The sequence below is a fragment of the Myotis brandtii genome, unplaced genomic scaffold (assembly GCF_000412655.1).
Source record: "Myotis brandtii unplaced genomic scaffold, ASM41265v1 scaffold389, whole genome shotgun sequence".
NCBI lineage: Eukaryota > Metazoa > Chordata > Mammalia > Chiroptera > Vespertilionidae > Myotis > Myotis brandtii.
Window position 1 is genome coordinate 3,574,253 of NW_005364914.1, and position 19,302 is coordinate 3,593,554.

The 19,302-nt window shown below is 42.4% G+C and overlaps 1 protein-coding gene across 1 annotated transcript in view; it reads left to right on the plus strand.

Annotated features, from left to right (window-relative positions):
* The window catches only part of LOC102244537 (chromosome unknown open reading frame, human C12orf56), a 94,012-nt gene that overhangs the window by 33,799 nt on the left and 40,911 nt on the right, over nucleotides 1-19,302 (plus strand). The window contains exons 4-5 of the mRNA XM_014544923.1: nucleotides 3,500-3,659; nucleotides 13,314-13,386. Of these exons, the coding sequence (XP_014400409.1) occupies nucleotides 3,500-3,659; nucleotides 13,314-13,386 (233 nt within the window). The remainder of the gene's footprint in view (nucleotides 1-3,499; nucleotides 3,660-13,313; nucleotides 13,387-19,302) is intronic.

The window sequence follows — 19,302 nt, forward strand, 5'->3', positions numbered from 1 at the left end:
TGGCTGCCGGCCGCCATCTTGGTTGGCAGTTAATTTGCATATCACCCTGATTAGCCAATGGGAAGCGTAGCGGAGGTATGGTTAATTACCATGTTTGTCTATTATTAGATAGGATGGTATGTGCTATGTTCTATAAACTGTGTAATTATGTTTTTTCTGTTTTTTAAATTTAAATTCTTTATTGTTGAAAGTGTTACATATGTCTCCTTTTCCCCCATTGACTCCTCTCTGCCCGCTCCCGCTCCTCAGCACATGCCCTCACTCCCTACTGTCTGTGTTCATTGGTTATGCTTATATGCATGCATACAAGTCCTTTGGTTAATCTCTTACTGCCCCCCTCCCAACCTCCCTTGCCTACCCTTAGAGTAAAATGTGTAATTATTATTCAAATTATTATACTTTGTCTCCCCCAAAAAAACTGCTAATAAGAAATTTGACCCAGAAATATTTACATATTCATTTGTATTCAGTCTACTTAAAGCATAGTTTTCATCAAACCAATACTAAATAGACTTGGAATCACAGCCAGTTGGACTAGTCTTAACAGAAACCACCCCCCAACCCCCGAAACTCCAGAAGGATTAGAGACTTAACTGTAAAAGAGGAAATTGGAAATGAAATAGAAAACATAGGTGAATATTTATCTGATTTTAGGGTGTAAAAGCATTTTTAAACATAAATCAGGGAAAGAAATGAAAAGGACAGAAGTTGATAGATTTACCACTTAGAAATTTTAAGTTTCTATATGTTGTTTATTTATTTATTTATTATTGATTTCAGAGAGGAAGGGAGAGAGAGAGAGAGAGAGAGAGAGATAGAAACATCAATGATGAGAGAGAATCATTGATCGGCTGCCTCCTGCACATCCCCTACTGGGGATCAAGCCCACAACCCAGCCATGTGCCCTTGGCCGGAATCGAACCTGGGACCCTTCAGTCCGCAGGCCAACGCTCTATCCACTGAGCCAAACCAGCTAGGGCAGTTTCTATATGTTTTTAAAAAGACACAAAAATGTTTTCTACAAATCAAGCACTGTAAAATAACTCAAAGACAATGAAAGGCATAGATAACCTGATGGGTGAGCTAAACAGAACACTGTTTTAAAATATTTACTGGAGAGAGAGAGAGAGAGAGAGAGAGAGAGAGAGAGAGAATATGAATATTGACTTGTTCCACTTATCCATGCATTCATTGGTTGATTCTTGTATGTATCCTGAGCGGGGATCGAACCCAAAATCTTGGCATATTGGGACAATGTTCTAACCAACTGAGTTACCCGGCCAGGGCTAACAGAACACTTATAATCTTTTCCCCTGCAAGTAACAGTCTTTCACAATTTTTCCTGATAGTCTGTCCCATGCCCACCATCATAATCTCAAAAAAAGATTATTCTTAATCACAAAATAACACTCTTTATATTGTCCTGATTATTTAGGTAGGTGCCACAAAAGTGTTAGTTTATCATATATTTGCAAGTCTAGAGTACTGAATAACTATTGTAACCATAAATTTAACTTTTGTCTGGAAGTTTTTATAATGAATATCAGGTTAAGACTTTCAAAAGCCTCTATTATTTGCTTTCCCAAGGCTAGGAAATCAAATCCAAGAAACTCTTACTACCAGATTTTCTTGCAGTACCCATATATTTCAGTGAATTTTGAAGTCCTGAGATTTATTCTGGAAATCCTGACTCAGTCTACCGTCGTGGTCAGAGCATTGTCTAAATAATGTTGGCTTAGGTGTGAACTGTTAGTAGTTAGAAGAATCTAGTTAATCTTTTTTCCAGGAGGCTCTGAGACCTTCCTATGTTGAAGACACAAACTTTGGTCTTTAACATATAGTAGAACATTCAAGCAAGCATTACAATAAAATAAAATACAATAAAATACACTATCTGTAGGAGATAGATACTTCAAATGGCTGTAGTGAGTTTTTAGAACTTTCAAATGTGAAAGGTCTGATGAAAGTTCATATCAAGAATAGGCAACTGGAAGAAAATTTGGTGATTCCTATGGCCTGTAGAACAAAAATCATAAAGCTATTGCAAAAAAAATTATACAAAATGTCTCTAAGGACTCTAAAGATAGTGATGAAGCCTATTCTCTCTCTTTTTTTTAAACTTATTTTTTTCTTGAAGTCTATTCTCAAAGAAATCAGTTAAAGTTACATCTGATTTGTAAAAGTGAACGAACATAATTTATATAGAGGGAAAGTCTTTTTTTTTTTAGGAGAGGAGGAGGAGAGGGGGAGAAGATAGAGGGAAAGTCTTGAATATAACATTATAATACTGAGATATTGTGTGTGTTGGTGTATATGTATGGGCAAAAGTAGGTTTATAGTTGTTCATATGGAAAATAACACAATCATTAGTAAGTAATAGTAATACAAGAATAAACTTGTTTGCATACTCACAACTATATACCAACTTTTGCCCCACCTTGATGTATATACATATATATAATGTGCCAGGAATATGCCAACTATAAGCCAAGAATAACAAGTAAAGAGATTCAGTAATCTGAAATAGGCCTAGATATTTATATTTTTTACAAACTGCATAGGTAAGACTGACATAATCCCCCACTAAAAATTTACTGGCCTGGAAGGTGGTAAATTCAAATTAAAAACAAGGCTGTCACCAAGTCAACATTTTGCGTAATATCTGAAATTATGACTGACAACAATCTGCTATGTCTAACATGATCAGGCCAAGCACCACCAAGGCTGATAAATAAAAACAAATCTCCAGAGACTTCCCATAAAACACATAATCTCTAGAATGTTTATACTATTTTATCTATACAAATCTAACCTAAGGAAAGCTGAGCATCTCTTCTGATTGGGCAGTTCTTCCCATGCAATTTAGAATAGTAAATAGGCCAAATAAAACTAACTGCTTTAAACACTTCTCTTCCTATAGGGTAAGAAACAAATCTTTGTGATTTTCTCTCAGGGGCTCCCAGGGGAAAGTATTTACTGAGACTTTTCCCCTTTTTAATCAAGAATAGAAAATAGAGCACTTTGGGGAAAAGAGAAAGCTCTTTACGAGCAGGAAACTTCCGATAATTCAAACCTGGATGCCTGTGTTCACGGAATTTTTGTAGTCTGTTCCTACAAATGGATATTATCTCCTACCCAGAAAAATTCTAGTGTAAGCCCAATTAATTAAAAAATTTTGAGACCTTTTGAAAAAAAATCTTTTTTTCAAAATGGAAGTGGGGCAATATATTTTAACAAACAAAAACACTGTTACTATTTACTTAGCAATCCTATAGTGTAAAAAGTTTCTGGGTTCTGTTGCTGAGCACACTTTTAGTAAGGACTAAAACAAATAGAGGAGAATTGGGAAACCTAACAACAAAAAGAAGAAAGATTTGCCAGGGAAAAAATAAAAATAAAGAATGCAGTTTAAACTTGCCCTAAGCTTTGGGGATTTCTTATCCCAGAAAACATAAGCAGTTGTATTTGACTTCAGTCAACTCATTTTTTTTTTCTTCAGATTGATGATTACCCGGAATTTTTGAGTCCACAAGATAGAGAAATCAACCAACACATTCGGATCATCTATTCAACTGTTTTGAAAAAAGAATGTGAAAAGTCAAAAGATGTCAGGAAATTCTTATTACCATTTCACCATGCCCATGCAAACAACAAAAAAGGTATGTAATGTACTTTTTTTGGTAATATACTTCTTAAAGTAACACAAGAAAAGATACATTTCCTTATGAGGCAAAAAAGATAATGTTCTTTTTTTTTCTCCCCAACTTTATTGAAGTATGATTGACAAATAAAAGTTTTATATATTTAAGGTATACAGTGTGATGTTTTGACATACATATACATTGTGAAATGATTACCACAATCAGGCTAATTAATATAGCCATCACCTCACATAGTTGGGCGCGCACGTGCGTGCATGTGTGTGTGTGTGTAGTGAGAACTCTTGAGATCTACTTTCTTTGCAAATTTCAAGTACACAGTACAGTATTATTAACTACAGTTACCATGCTGGACATTTTGGTCTCCAGAACTTATCCTATATAATAAAAGCCTAATATGCTAAGTGTCCAGTTGTCTGGTCGTCCAGTTGTCTGTTTAACCAATCAAAGCGTAATATGCTAATGATATGCTAAGGCCGCTCAACTGCTCACTATGACATGCACTGACCACCAGGGGCAGACAGTTGACTGGTCGACCAGTCGCTATGACGTGCATTGACCACCAGGGGGAAGACGCTCTGACTGCTAGGTTAGCTTGCTTCTGGGGTCTGGTGGATCGGGACTGAGCAAGACTGGCTGGACATGCCCTGGAGCCCTCCCACAGTCCCTCCCGGCAGGCCAACCTCCTGCGTCCCTCCATGGCCCTGATTGTGCACCAAAGGGGGTCCCTCGGCCTGGCCTGCACCCTCTCGCAATCTGGGACCCCTCAGGGGATGTTGGAGAGCCAGTTTTGGCCCAATCCTGCAGGCCAAGTTGAGGGACCCCACTTGTGCACGAATTTGTGCACTGGGCCTCTAGTTTATCTTATAACTGAAAGTTTGTTCCCTTTGACCAACATCTACTGTTTCCCCCCACCCCCAAGCCACCATTCTATTCTCTGTTACTATAAATTCGCCTTTTTTAGATTCCACGTAAGTGAGATTATACAGTATTTGTCTTTCTGTGGTTTATTTCACTTAGTGTGATGGCTTCCAGGTTCATCTGTGTTGTCACAAATGACAGGATTCCTTCTTTTTAAAGGCTGAATAATACTGCAGTGTGTGTGTGTGTGTGTGTGTGTGTGTGTGTGTGTGTGTCTTCTTTATCCATTCACCTGTTGCTGAATACTTAGGTTGTTTCTATGTCTTGGCTACTATAAATGCTGCTGCTATGAACTTGGGAGTGCAGATATGTCTTTGAGATAATGATTTTATTTCTTTTGCATATATACCCAGCAGTGGGATTGCTGAATCAAATGGTAGTTTTATTTTAATTTTTTTAGGAGCCTCCATACCAGTTTCCAGAATGGCTGTACATTCCCACCACCAGTGTACTTCCTTACCAATACTTATCTTTTCACTTTCTTATAACATGAGGTCATCTTAACAGCTGTGAAGTGACATTTCATTATGATTTTGATTTGCAGTTCCCTGATGATTAGAGGTGTTGAGAAGATAGTGTTCTTTACATTGAGGATGAGCTGACCAATCCATTACAACAGCATAGTGCCAGGCTGTAGTGTGCCATGAATAAGGATATGTAGGAAGGAAGGAAGGAAAGAAAAGAATGGAAAGGAATGAGGGAGGGAGGGAAGCATGGGAAAGAAAAAAAGAAAGAAAATGAGAGAAAGAAGGGTGTTCACTAAATACTGGTGTGTGTGTTTTTTTTAAAAGAATGAGTTAGAATCTGGATTCTATTTGGTCAGTTCCTGTTTGATTTTAATAATCTTATTAACACCATAGATTTTAACAGAAAACCAAGTGAAGAAGTGCAGGGGTAACTGGAAGGTTGTGTTCCTGGCTTAGAAAAAAGTCCTGATAGTTATCTCTGTGCTACCTCTCACTAGCAAGGGAGGCCGTTTTTTTTTTTAAAGAATGAGTTAGAATCTGGATTCTATTTGGTCAGTTCCTGTTTGATTTTAATAATCTTATTAACACCATAGATTTTAACAGAAAACCAAGTGAAGAAGTGCAGGGGTAACTGGAAGGTTGTGTTCCTGGCTTAGAAAAAAGTCCTGATAGTTATCTCTGTGCTACCTCTCACTAGCAAGGGAGGCCAAAGTCCTGCCCTGAAAATTATGGCTTATTATGGTTAATACCAGCATTCACTCTTCATTCAAAAACATTTGCTGGGAATCTGTTCACCCAAGAATGGTGATACATACATACCTTTATAAAAAGATGAAAAGTCACCTTTAGATTTTGTGTTTAGGGAGTTCTGCCACTGATGCAGGTGGTTGTCCTGTGGTACCCAAGGAGATCTAGAAACCCCATAGTGGGGTGGGGAGGGAAGGGGAGGATAAGGAGTTAGGACTCCCTGTGCTCACCTGGCTCAACCAAAGCTGCCTTGCTTTTATGTTTCACATTTTGGGCTTTGCCTAAACGTTTCTTGTGGATTAGTTTTAAAAATTGAAAGATGAATGGATAAAAATGAAATGGAAATATAGTACAGCATTACCCTGCTTACTTTCATATATATCTCCATGAAATATACATGGATATAAAGGAACCCTTTAGGGTATTGATCCCCATAATTGGTAGATGGTGAAAAGCAGAGAAACAGAACATGGACTTTGGATTCAGCTAAGCCTAGACTTGAATCTTAGCTCTCACCTTTCCTGGCTGTGTGACCTTCTCAAGTCACTTAACCGTTGTGAGCCTCAGTTTTCTTATCTTTGTTATTATATTCACAGGATTGTTGTATTACATGAAATAATGTGGGCAGGACAGGGCACACAGCAGGAAAGCAGTTAAGATCTCATCTGTAGCACAGAATGAGAGGGAAGAATGGAGTCCAAAGTGGCTCCTGGATAGGCCCTTCTATTTCTGGCATCTACCCAGAGGAGCTAGAGCCAGCCGTGGGCAAACTACGGCCCGCGGGCCGGATCCGGCCCGTTTGAAATGAATAAAACTAAAAAAAAAAAAGACCATACCCTTTTATGTAATGATGTTTACTTTGAATTTATATTAGTTCACACAAACACTCCATCCATGCTTTTGTTCCGGCCCTCCGGTCCAGTTTAAGAACTCATTGTGGCCCTTGAGTCAAAAAGTTTGCCCACCCCTGAGCTAGACCATCCCATGCCAGCCCATTCCCTCTTCATCAGACTTCACTCCAAGTCAGACTCAGCCTCTTCGAGTACTGAATAGGTACAAGTGTGAGAAAACTGTCCAGTGTTTGTACACTCTCACGGACGAGCACTTCTCTATGCTGACACTCTATGGCAGTGGTTCTCAACCTTCCTAATGCCGCGACCCTTTAATACAGTTCCTCATGCTGTGGTGACCCCCAATTTAATCGTTACAAATGGAACATAATTAAAGCATAGTGATTCATCACAAAAACAATATGTAATTATATATGTGTTTTCTGATGGTCTTAGGCGACCCCTGTGAAAGGGTCGTTTGACCCCCAAAGGGGTCGCGACCCACAGGTTGACGCTGCTCTATGGCATGGCAACTGTGTGCAGAAGTTGTAATTAGAAGACTTATTAAATCCCTGGGTACTCACCAGGTCTCTTGTCACACTAACTAGGATATCTAACTGGTGTTGGTTGCCTTAAATGAATATTTATCCTTGTCCACAGAATATGATTCTTGGCTTCCCCATCCTCCCCCAACATTTATAAGACAAAAACACACATTAAAGTAGCTAATTACAGGTAGACATTCTATGAACTTCAAATTTCTACAAACTTTGTGTTAAAAGAAGTGAAGAATTTAAAAAACCACACTTATCTGATGTTCATGCACATGGTTATTTATAGAATTACACCTCTCCCCAACTGTTTTTTACTTTCATCCCAGAAGGCACCATCTGGCACTTTTACACAATGACTTCTGAAAACACGAAACTGCCACTGTCACGAGGAGTCACACCGCACACATTAGAGGATAAGAACCGTTCCCCCTTTTGAGCTTGCCAACAGTAGCATGCTCTGTGTTCCTGCTCTCCACGACGCCTGTTCCCTGGGTAGGTACTGCTGTGCACAGAGGACCTGTGGCTCTCCTCCTGGACACGCTGAAATATGTGGTCCTGAAGCAAGAGAGAGGCTCCAACCTGTCTGCCCATCTGTTTGACAAGAGTCAGCACTGAGGTCTTCAGTGTTCATGGTGATGTCCTGCCTAGAGAAGCAGCGCACATAAACTACGGGAGCATTAAATAAAGACCATGATTAGGATGGACTCCAAACCTCTAGGGTGGAAGCCTAGGGAATATTTGTGCCATGTGGCAAAGGTGCTTACACTTCAGATAACTGGGTTATCTTAACAGAGGAAGCTCAAAATTACAAATAATTTATAATAAAAATTCTTAGTCTCCTGATCACGCTTTTAGCGGGATTCCTAATTAGGCCCAATTTTTCTGGAGCTTCTGAGAAAAAGAGGCCTTTCTCCATCGTATACACATGTGCTTATATGGGCCACAGTTAACACTTTGAATTGTACTTTTTATGTTTGGTGTGTGTGTGTGTGTGTGTGTGTGTGTGTGTGTGTGTGTGTAATTTTTATTTTAAATCTGAAACATAGATATTTTCTAAAACCACTGATATGGGATAAAACTAAAACAACAGAGCACTGATAAGACTCTCAGGTTTAGTGTGTGATTTTTATATAAGCTTGGCACAGAGATTAGAGTTTGAAAAATATAATCGAACCTCCTGCAGTTAAGAAAGCAGATGCATTCTTTCTGCAGTGTTGCTTCTAAAACTGTCTCTCAGCCCACCAGCATTACTGAACATGCCATCAGATATACACTGTGCTAAATGGCTGAGGGACTTCATACATAAGCTACTAAGAAGAGTGTCAACTTCTGTGTGCACACTAGAGAATACCCTGGCTGATAACTCTATTATCTATCACCTGTATTCAGGCTCTCTTGTCACTGTTGCCTTATACCTGCCAACTTCTAGTCACTGGCTTTCAGGAGACCAGGCATTCCATCAATTGTAGAGAGAGACTTCGGGCTATACTTCATTTTTCAGTGAAGAGCACAGATGAACCTGAGATTCTCCACACCACTGTTACAAATTAAAATTTAAAGCTAGCCTTAGCTGGTCTGGCTCAGTGGATAGAGCGTCGGCCTGTGGACTGAAGGGTCCCGGATTCGATTCTGGTCAAGGGCACATGCCTGGGTTGCGGGCTCGATTCCCAGTAGGGGGCGTGCAGGAGGCAGCCGATCATTGATTCTCTCTCATCATTGATGTTTCCATTTCTCTTTCCCTCTCCCTTCCTCTCTAAAATCAATAAAATTATATTTTAAAAAATTAAAAAAAATTAAAGCTATCATAGAGAGAGGCAGGAACATCGATACCACAGTTGTTTGGTTGCAACCTTTTAATGACCTCATACAAAAAAAAGAGCAAGTTCAAGTTTGGTTAGTGAACTTGGATGAGATCAGGTTTAAGACAACTTAAAGCTAGGTCCAGGTTGTTGTTTAGGTAGCACTGCTTCCTAACAGAGAAGCCTTAGTGGTCTCTGAGGCTTCCCAGCATACCATCAGTGATGTGCCTTGTGTTGCTAGTTCTCCTCTAAGCAGCTTGCTCCCTGGGTAGGTATTGCTGTGTAGCTGGGACCCCTGTAGCTCTCCTCCTAGACACTCTGTAATATGTGGTCCTGAAGCAAGAGATAGGCTCCAACCTGTCTGACCTCAATGCTTTGTTCTCCTTAATTCCAGCACCAATCAGAGGCATAAAGTCTGTCACATTTAATACCTGTATTTGTGAAATGCCTACTATTAGAAGTGCCTGACAATTGGGGTCTTAAACAGTTATGTATTGTAAAGGTTCTTAGTTTGCAAGTAGAAAAAAATGGATTTGGCCTATCTTAATGCCAAAGGGAATTCATCAGAAGGATTTTGAAATTGCTTAGGGAATCAAAAGGGGAACAGAAGAGCCAAATAGTGGAAGACTAGAAACCAGGGGCCTTAATAGCCTGTGGGGGACACCTTCTTTTAGGGTCCAGTCAGCTTAAAAGACTTCTAGCTCTGCCTCTCAGGTGCAAAGGTCACGAGTCTAGGCAGAAACATTGATCAGCCCAGTCTGGATCAGAAGTGCACCCCGAGACCATTCCGCTATGGCTAGGGCAGGGGTGGATCTGGGTTTTGTAGGGACTAAAACTCATACAATTTGCAGATCCCTTTTTAAGAAAAAGAGTTAAAACACCATGCACAATGACTGCAGCACTCCGAAGAAACCCGTGCAGGATAAATCACAAATATACAGTGCCTGTGGCCACTCCCCACAAGGGGAAGTGAGACCAAAGAGAAACTGAAGTGGGAAGAGCCTGTGGTCTTAAGTGATCGTGATTAAAATGTGTTTCCTTTGCACATTTTGTACAAACATTTGAACACATGGTTAGGGCCCCTCCTAAGACTTTGGAAGGAACTCATGTAAGTGAGAGGCACTGAAGCTTAATCATCATTAGTTTTATGGAAGGAGCTGTAGCAGTCTATAACACCTGTGGTAACTATAGGAAGAGGACAGTTCCTCAAAGAAGGAAGGTCCTGGAAAGATAAAATGACAGATGACCACTACACCCTGATCCTCTCCAAAGTCATCCTGCAGCTGCAGGTTCCTGAAGAACACTTTTTATCATTAAACCTATTGCCTCAGATTCCCAGGTGGTTTTCAATTCGGATGAGCAATGCTGGACTTCAAGGGGGCTGTGCTGACCTCTTAGGCCTAGACCAGAGCAAGCCTTAGTGTCCTGCACCCTCCATCTTCCTACATATGCCATCCAGCATCATCCTTGGTCCTCCACTATGAGAGGGTTCTTTCTCTCAGGCATGGAGGTGCCTTGAGCTTCTCTCAGACCCACAGGAGTGAAAGACAAGAGTTACACAGAGCAGTTCAAAAGGAAATGGGTCAAACTCAGTGAAAGTACACTTAAGATTTTGCATTTCATTTGATGTAAGTTTAATCTCAAAAGAAAAATAAACTGGAAAAAAAGGGAGGGAGGAGGAAAGGGAAGCAAGCAAGCCAAGAAAGGAAACATGTAAAAGAGCCAGGGAAATCCCCGAAAGGAATTCTGTGTGGGAGCAAGGGCTTTCCCTCTTTCCTTCCCTTGCTGTATGGATGGCTTGTGCATCCTTGACTCATGCCTCTTCTTCTACAAGGATGCGGAGGTGGTCAGACAGGGGACATTGAGTTTCTGTGGGAGGTCAGAAGGTGTGGCTAATGCTGACCTCTTGCAGAAGCTTATGAAAATGTAAATTTGGTTCTTGTCAGATACTATGAGATACTATTATCTATATATATAAAAGCCTAAGTGACTATTCGACCGTTCGACCATCTGATCGGTAGCTATGACATGCACTGACCACTAGGGGACAGATGCTCAATGCAGGAGCTGCTGAGCTGCAGTGACTTGGCAGCTGTGGTTTTCGGGTGATGCACCTGGAACCAAAGAGGAGGGAGCCCAATTCCGGGGTACGTCACGCAAGAACCGCTCTCTTGCAACCCAGGACCCCTCGGGAGATGTTGGAGAGCCAGTTTCAGCCCGATTCCTGCAGGCCAGGCCGAGGGACCCCAGCGGTGCACGACCCGGGACTCTAGTAGTCAATAATCTATATATATATAAAACCCTAGTATGCAAATAGACCGAACGGCAGAACAACTGAACAACGAAACAACCGATCACTATGATGTGCGCTGACCACCAAGGGGCATGCACAGAATATGGTGGGTGTTGGCAGCAGAGCACAGAACATGGCGGGCGTTGGTCGTGGCGCGATGGTGGAGCAGGTGAGCGGGGGCACCAGACCAAGGTGGGGCACTGGTCACTGTCATCGGGGTGAGCCTCTGGTGGTTACTGAAAATTCTTTGCTCCCGCGTACCATGGTCCCGCCCAGTGCTCGCCGGCGCCGATTGCTCCATGCCATCAGTGGGTGTGAACGGCGGCTGCCAGCCCCAATTACCCCTCAGGGCTTCTCTAACTCCCCCTATTCCTGAGGGGCAATCAGGGCCAGCAGCTGCCGCTCACACCCACAGCCGGTGCTGGAGCCGCTGCTCGCACCTGCTGTCAGTGCGCAGTGCTGGTCCTGATCGCTTGGCACCGTCAGCAGGTGCGAGCAGTAGCTGCTGGCCCTGATCTCCCTTGAAGGCTTCTCCACCTCCCCCTGCTCTGAGGGGTAATCGGGGCAGCAGCCGCCGCTCGCACCCGCTGCTGGTGCTGGCCCCAATTGCTCTGCACTGTCAGTGGGTGTGAACAGGGCCCGCACTGGCAGTGCGTGGGAGTGGTGGTGGTGGGAGTGGGGCTGCAGGCAGATAGGGTACTGGGGGCCATGATGGGAGGGGCTGGGCAGGGGCATGGAGGATGGGCTGAAACCCGCCCCTGTGCCCACTGCAGCCTTGCAGCCCACAGTTCCTTTCAAGGTGCACAAATTCGTGCATTGGGCCCCTAGTCTATCTACACTAATGACCTCTTCTTCTACAAGGATGGGGAGGTGGTCAGACAGGGGACACTGAATTTCTGTGGGAGGTCAGAAGGTGTGACTAATGCTGACCTCTTGCAGAAGCTTATGAAAATGTAAGAATTTGTATATGCAGGCTTGGAGCAAAGACTGAAGGCTCCTGCCAGAGTGAGGAGTGAAGAGTGAAGAGTGAAGACTGAAGACTAAGAGGCTTGGCTTCTCTGCTGCAGCCAGACCACAGGCCTGGGTCCCAGGTGCCAGAGGAAAACCAGTGCCAGCAGCCAGGGGAAGGAAGGCCTATTGCACGAATCTTCGTGCAATGGGCTTCTAGTATATATATAAAAGCCTAAATGACCATTTGACTGGTAGCTATGACATGCACTGACCACCAGGAGGCAGACGCTCAATGCACAAGCATGGAAACATGGAACAGACTGATGAATCTCAGAGGGATGGGGGTCGGAGGGAGGGCAGGAAGAGATTAACCAAATATCTTATATGCATACTAGAGGCCCAGCGCATGAATTCGTGCACCGGTGCGGTCCCTTGGCTTGGTTTGTGGGGACCGGGCTGAAACCGGCCTGGTGGTGAGTCCCTCGGCCTGGTCTGTGCACTCTCGCAATCTGGGACCCCTTAGGGGATGTTGGACTGCTGGTTTCGGCCCAATCCCCGTAGGCCAGGCCAAGGGCCCCCACTAGCGCACAAATCCATGCACCGGGCCTCTAGTTATTATATATTATTATTAGAGATTACTTATTAGACACTTATTAGATATTATTATTTATCCCTCCAAATAAACAAACAAAATATACTCACATAATGGAGAAGACATGACAGTTTTCTTGTTGTAAGTTATGATTGGTTCTTTGAGTTTTACTTTAAATTCAGTTAATGTTTATTGCATACTTACTCTGCCAGGCATCATATTATCCCATTTTCATTCACAGAATTATCATCCTAATTTTTACTGGAGATATTGAGGTCAGAGGAATAAAGTAATTTGTAAGTTGTGCTGAATTTGAGCACACAGGCTTTAATGTCAAAGCCAAAGCTCTTTTTGTTTCATCATGGTGCCTGGCTTATAATTTTGTACTTGTAAGTTTGTGTGAGAATTTATGAGCACTTATAGAATCAGTGACTACATCTTCTTCATAAACTAAATCAAATAATGTAATTAATTACCAAATAACTTTTCTTTCCTTTTAGTCAAGGAAGAGAATAATGGCCCTGTCTTATGGAGAGGCAAAGAGCCTAAAAGTCTGGATGAATCCTCTGTCGGGTGAGATTGTTGTTTGGAGTATGTTTTTAACTTGCTAACCAAAACTTATTTCCCATTTCAATTTTTTTTTTTAATGCTTTTCCTCTACTAATGGCTTTGGAGTTCTGTTTATCTCATATATGTAATAATGAAGAAGGTATTTTGAGAGAACTCACTTTAAATTCAAATCTGGTTAGTTAAATAGTAAAGTATAATTTTTCTCATTTCTTTTTTTTTTTATTAAATCTTTATTGTTCAGATTACATTTGTTCCTCTTTCCCCCCCCCATAACTCCCCTCCTCCCAGTTCCCGCCCCATCCAATTTTTCTCATTTCAACAGATTATATAAATGCCAAAAAATAAATAATTGATTACAATTAAATTAAAAAAACATTTATTGAGTACTGGTTCTGTGTGGTGAATACAGAGTAAAGCATAGTTCCTGTCTTTGAGAAGCTGATTCTAACCGGGATACATGATATTTGCATAAATAAACATAATACAATGGATACCTGCTACATGTCATCAATGAGTTTGAGCAAATTTCCAAAGAGATTTAAAGAGGGGAAGGATTATGTTCAGTTCTGGGGAGAATCAAGATGCCAGACGACAGTTGGTGAAGGATATTGAAAATGACAGTGGAGTTATTGCAGTTGAAGAGAATAGCAGAAGCTAAGATTGAGGCAGGGAAAAATGGAATATGTATTAGGAAAGGTAAGCAGCCTAGTGCAATTTAAAAATACGGTTAGGGCGAGAGAACTTGCTTTAAATTCAAATCTGGTTAGTTAAGTAGTAAAGTATAATTTTTCTCATTTCAACAGATTATATAAATGCCAAAAAATAAATAATTGATTCCAATTAAATTAAAAAACATTTATTGAGTGCTGGTTCTGTGTGGTGAATACAGAGTAAAGCATAGTTCCTGTCTTTGAGAAGCTGATTCTAACCGGGATACATGAAATTTGCATAAATAAAGATAATACAATGGATACCTGCTACATGTCATCAATGAGTTTGAGCAAATTTCCAAAGAGATTTAAAGAGGGGAACGATTATGTTCAGTTTTGGGAAGAATCAAGATGCCAGACGACAGTTGGTGAAGGATATTGAAAATGGCGGTGGAGTTATTGCAGTTGAAGAGAATAGCAGAAGCTAAGACTGAGGCAGGGAAAAATGGAATATATATTAGGAAAGGTAAGCAGCCTAGTGTGATTTAAAAATACACCATGATTATTAAATATAAAATTAAAAGGTAAAATTGGGCCCATATTTTGGAGGGTCTTACAAATCCAGGGGAAAATTTTACATGTTGTTTCATAGGACATGAGAAAACTATTGAAAGTTTTGAGCCAGAGAATGTGATAAAAATCACTCTTACAGAAAATAATCTGACAGTTGTGCTGAAAATGGACTGAAGTAGGGAGAGACCAAAGGTTGGTGGGAAGCAATAAGAATCTGAATTGGGCTAGTGGTAGTGGGAATAAAGAAAAAGGGATGGATGAGAGAGATTGGGGAAGTAAAAACTACAACTCAGTTTATTTAAGGAACATAAGAGAGATGGAGAGATAAGCCACTGTAGTTTCAAGCTGGGGTGACTGCAAGGTGATGCCTTTCAGAGACATAAGGATGTCAGGAGGGATTAAGCCCTGTACTGGTTTGCACAGGTTAAGCGTGAGGGCCTCCTCTGGTGGAGAAGTTCATCTGGCACTGAAATTTCAGTCTTCACAGTGGGAAAGAAGTCCGGGTATAAATGTAGAAAGGAGCTTCCTAAGCTTCATAACTCAAAGTGTGATGCTGTTACACAGTCAGTATCTAGCCAGGGGTGGGCAAACTTTTTGACTCGAGGGCCACAATGGGTTCTTAAACTGGACCGGAGGGCCGGAACAAAAGCATGGATGGAGTGTTTGTGTGAACTAATATAAATTCAAAGTAAACATCATTACATAAAAGGGTACGGGTTTTTTTTTTTTTTTTTTAGTTTTATCCATTTCAAACGGGCCGTATCCAGCCCGCGGGCCGTAGTTTGCCCACGGCTGGACTAGTCCCTCCCGCTCTCAGGCCTCACTTTCCTCACCTGTGAAACCTTCAGGGTTTGGGAGGCAATGGTTCTGGGCCCAGGCTTAAGTTAAGTCACATAGGTCATCTCAACGCAGTGTAACAGGAGCTCTGAAGGAGGGTGCCCACAGGTGACAAACAGCTCACCTGTCTGGGGCAGCAGGGAAGGCTTCCTGGAAGAGGTGACCATTGGGATCCAGCCTCCCAACCTTCCACTCAACAGATGCCTTTCATGCCCTGTGCCAGGCCTGGTGCTGGATTCTAGGGATTGGAGGTGAATAGGCCACAGATCCTGCCCTTGAGGGGCCCACATTCCAGGAGGACACACAGGGAAACAAATGTAGAGTGACCAGGCCAAAGTGGAGGTGTGAATGGGTCTGGGGAGGTGTGAATGGGCCTGGGAGATATGAATTGGTCTGGGGAGGTATGAATGGGTCTGGGAGGTGTGAATGGGTCTGGTGTGGTTATCTGTAAAACACAGGGGCTGCCCTGGACACCTATTCATGTTCCTTCCAACTCTGCACATCCACGGATTTACCTCGAGCTACTGCAAATGCTGTCAGGATGCTCACCATCAGGAAGACACTGATTCATCCTCAGCCTTGCTCACAGCCGTTCCCACCAGTCTGAGGCACCTCAGTCAGAATGCAAGCCTCCTGCCAAGCTGACTGCACGGGGCCCCACACTGCTCCCCGGACACAAGTGGCTGCACACGGAGAGGCTCAGTGATCCCCGCACATCACAGGCCGCAAGGCATGGCAAGATGTCCTTGAAGGTGTGCTCAGAAGCCCGGAAGAGGGGCGGGCTGCCTCAGGTGCTGGGTGTGCGAAAGGGAGGGTCACAACCAGCAGAAGTTGCAAGGTTGACACAGTTAAGGGTTTAAGAGGCGCACTCAGCCCCACACAGGGCTTCCCAGACGCTGGGTCCATTTCCCGTGAAGGACTAGGGAGACCGTGGGAGCCACGTGCTCCGGGCATGTCTGCAGAGGATCCGTCCTCTGTGCGCATCACAATCAGTAGCGCCGTCTACTAGATCCCAGGACAGGGCACTCATTTCCCCCGGCCTCCACGCCAGCCTCTGCCCACCCCGCACCAGCTCAGGACCTGCAGACAAAGAGCCCGGAGGGAAACGGCTTCCCCGAAGTGGGTGTGCTGCCTGGAGGGGCCATGGACTGGGATGTCTGCTGCAGGAATGCTGACACGCCGAGCTCAAAAGGTTCGCCGTCACTGCACTAGGGTTTCTCAGTGGAGTGCTATTGGCATTTTGTGTGGGACTCTTCCTTGTTGTGCAGAACAGTCCCGCACAGTGTAGGACTTGACTTCTCTGGCTCTTGCCCACTAAATACTAGTAATACCCCCCATCATTGTGGCAACTAACACACAGCATCACACTTTCCAGCAAAACCACCCCTGTTGTTTCTAGCTGACAACACACTTGCAAAGTTTGTTTGCATTTCCTATCCTGTGCTCTATCTCCCTTCTCTGTGAATTCCTCTTTCTAGCCTTCCCTAGTACGCATCCTTGCTCTCTATACAATTCTGTACTTGGGTTTTTATTGACACCACAATGTGATAACTTAATAATACACATTTAAACTGGTTCCCCCTTCCCTGGGATTTCCATTTTAATTGGCATCAAAGCCAGAAGCTCAAGGAAAGCTCTATTGGTAGAATTTTGTTTTATCAGATTAATTTTTTTTATTGATTGATTTTTGAGAGAGAGAGAGAGAGAGAGAGAGAGAGAAAGAGAGAGAGAGAGAGACATCAGTTTGTTGTTGCACTCATTCATGAATTCATTGGTTACTTCTTGTATGTGCCCTGACTGGGGATCGAACCCACAACCTTGGCATATCAGGAGGATGCTCTAACCAACAGAGCTCTCCGGCTAGGGCTTAAAAGCTTTTTGACACACAATAAGCTGTAATATTTAAAGTACACAATTTGATACATTTTTTTCTTATATACATATACCAGTGAAACCATGACCACAATCAATACCTATTGCTCCTTGCTACACCATGGCCTGGAAACTTTTTCAAGTTAGTATGATGGGGCAGATGTTAGTTCTCACCATGTTCCCCACTACTCAGAGCTCACCCTCTTATGTTGTCTCATGTCCAGTGTCTTAAAAGCTGTTTTTTTCTTTCTTCATGTATTTTCCTAGTTTTTGGTTGTTTCAGGTGGGAGGTATATTTAGTCCCTGTTATGCCATCTTGGCCTGAAGTAGAAGAAAACTAGTAGAATTTTAAGCATATACCAATATATATGGAAAAGGATTTGGACTGGTCTCAGATCCTTCCTAGAGCCAGTGATGGTTCCAGAATCTCAATAGGAGAGATTCCATAAAAGAGGGTAGCAAAAGGTGTGACTCATGTACTTGGAATGTATGTTTATTTGGAGCGGCTTGAAGCTCTTTTTCCGTTGGTAGGCACGGATGCAATGATGGGGCAGATGTTAGTTCTCACCATGTTCCCCACTACTCAGAGCTCACCCTCTTATGTTGTCTCATGTCCAGTGTCTTAAAAGCTGTTTTTTTCTTTCTTCATGTATTTTCCTAGTTTTTGGTTGTTTCAGGTGGGAGGTATATTTAGTCCCTGTTATGCCATCTTGGCCTGAAGTAGAAGAAAACTAGTAGAATTTTAAGCATATACCAATACATTTGGAAAAGGATTTGGACCTGTCTCAGATCCTTCCTAGAGCCAGTGATGGTTCCAGAATCTCAATAGAAGAGATTCCATAAAAGAGGGTAGCAAAAGGGGGAATCAAGTGACTCATGTACTTGGAATGTATGTTTATTTGGAGTGGCTTGAAGCTCTTTTTCCGTTGGTAGGCACGGATGCACTGTTTTTATGTAGTGTACATATGCATTTATTGTGGTGGCTTGTTCGGAGAGGGGGTGGTGGCTATTGGAGATCTTAGGGAGTGAGGGGCATGAATGCCCCCTCCTCTTGGCCTCTGTCTCTGGAAGCCCGCTGTTCCAATTCAACTCACCAGCTCCAGTTCCAGACTGTGATAATGAAGATAACCCTGAAGCTCAGAAGGACCCCAATTATCGAAGAGTCATGTATGCCTACTCGTCTGCCTTTTACAAAAAGATAGAACCAAAACACTTTTAGAAAACTTTCTTAACAAAGTCGAGTATCCAAAACAGGATTAGGGAGTCAATTCAATAGGAGAGCTCATTTCTCCAAGCACTCCTGCTGTTTGAGGTTAGATTGGCTATGCAGCTTGAACTTGCTTGAATAAGCTGGAATCTGGGACACTGTTGCTGCTTCCCAACGTGTTGTTACTTTGAGATTAGTTTGTGCTCTCAGCAGCCTGCTGGTTAGGCTATGTGAGGAGACAACCCACACCCTTTGGAGTGTGGGAATAAAGCTGACCTGGAATAACGGCAAAAATTCATGGTTTTTTCAAGCATGGCCTTGCATAAGAATCTCTCTAAGGCTCATGGAGAGTTCAGAGTCCCGAACTCCAGCCTAGGCACTAATACTGAGGGATGGGACTCAGTAATCTGGTTTTGGAAGCTCTGTAGATGCTCCTGTTAGCTAGCTACCAGGGTTTGGGAATTCCTGGGCCAGGTAGTCAGTTTACTCCTGGATTATTGAGACTCCTGAGTTCTACACCCATAATATATCTCTAATCCATCAACATTTTTTCTTATATTTTAACATTTTAATCTAATTATCTGTTTCAACTTGATAGGTTTTTAGCTCTCCACAAAACTAAACCCTCCATTTTCATATTAACTGAACTACTTTCTTATCCTTTTAAAGAGTTTCTTAAATCAAATAATCATTTTTTTATAATTTGCCATTTTTCTTGATAGAATCAATACGGTAGCCTATATGTACAATTTATTCTGAGCTGAACTTGCACCTAACAGG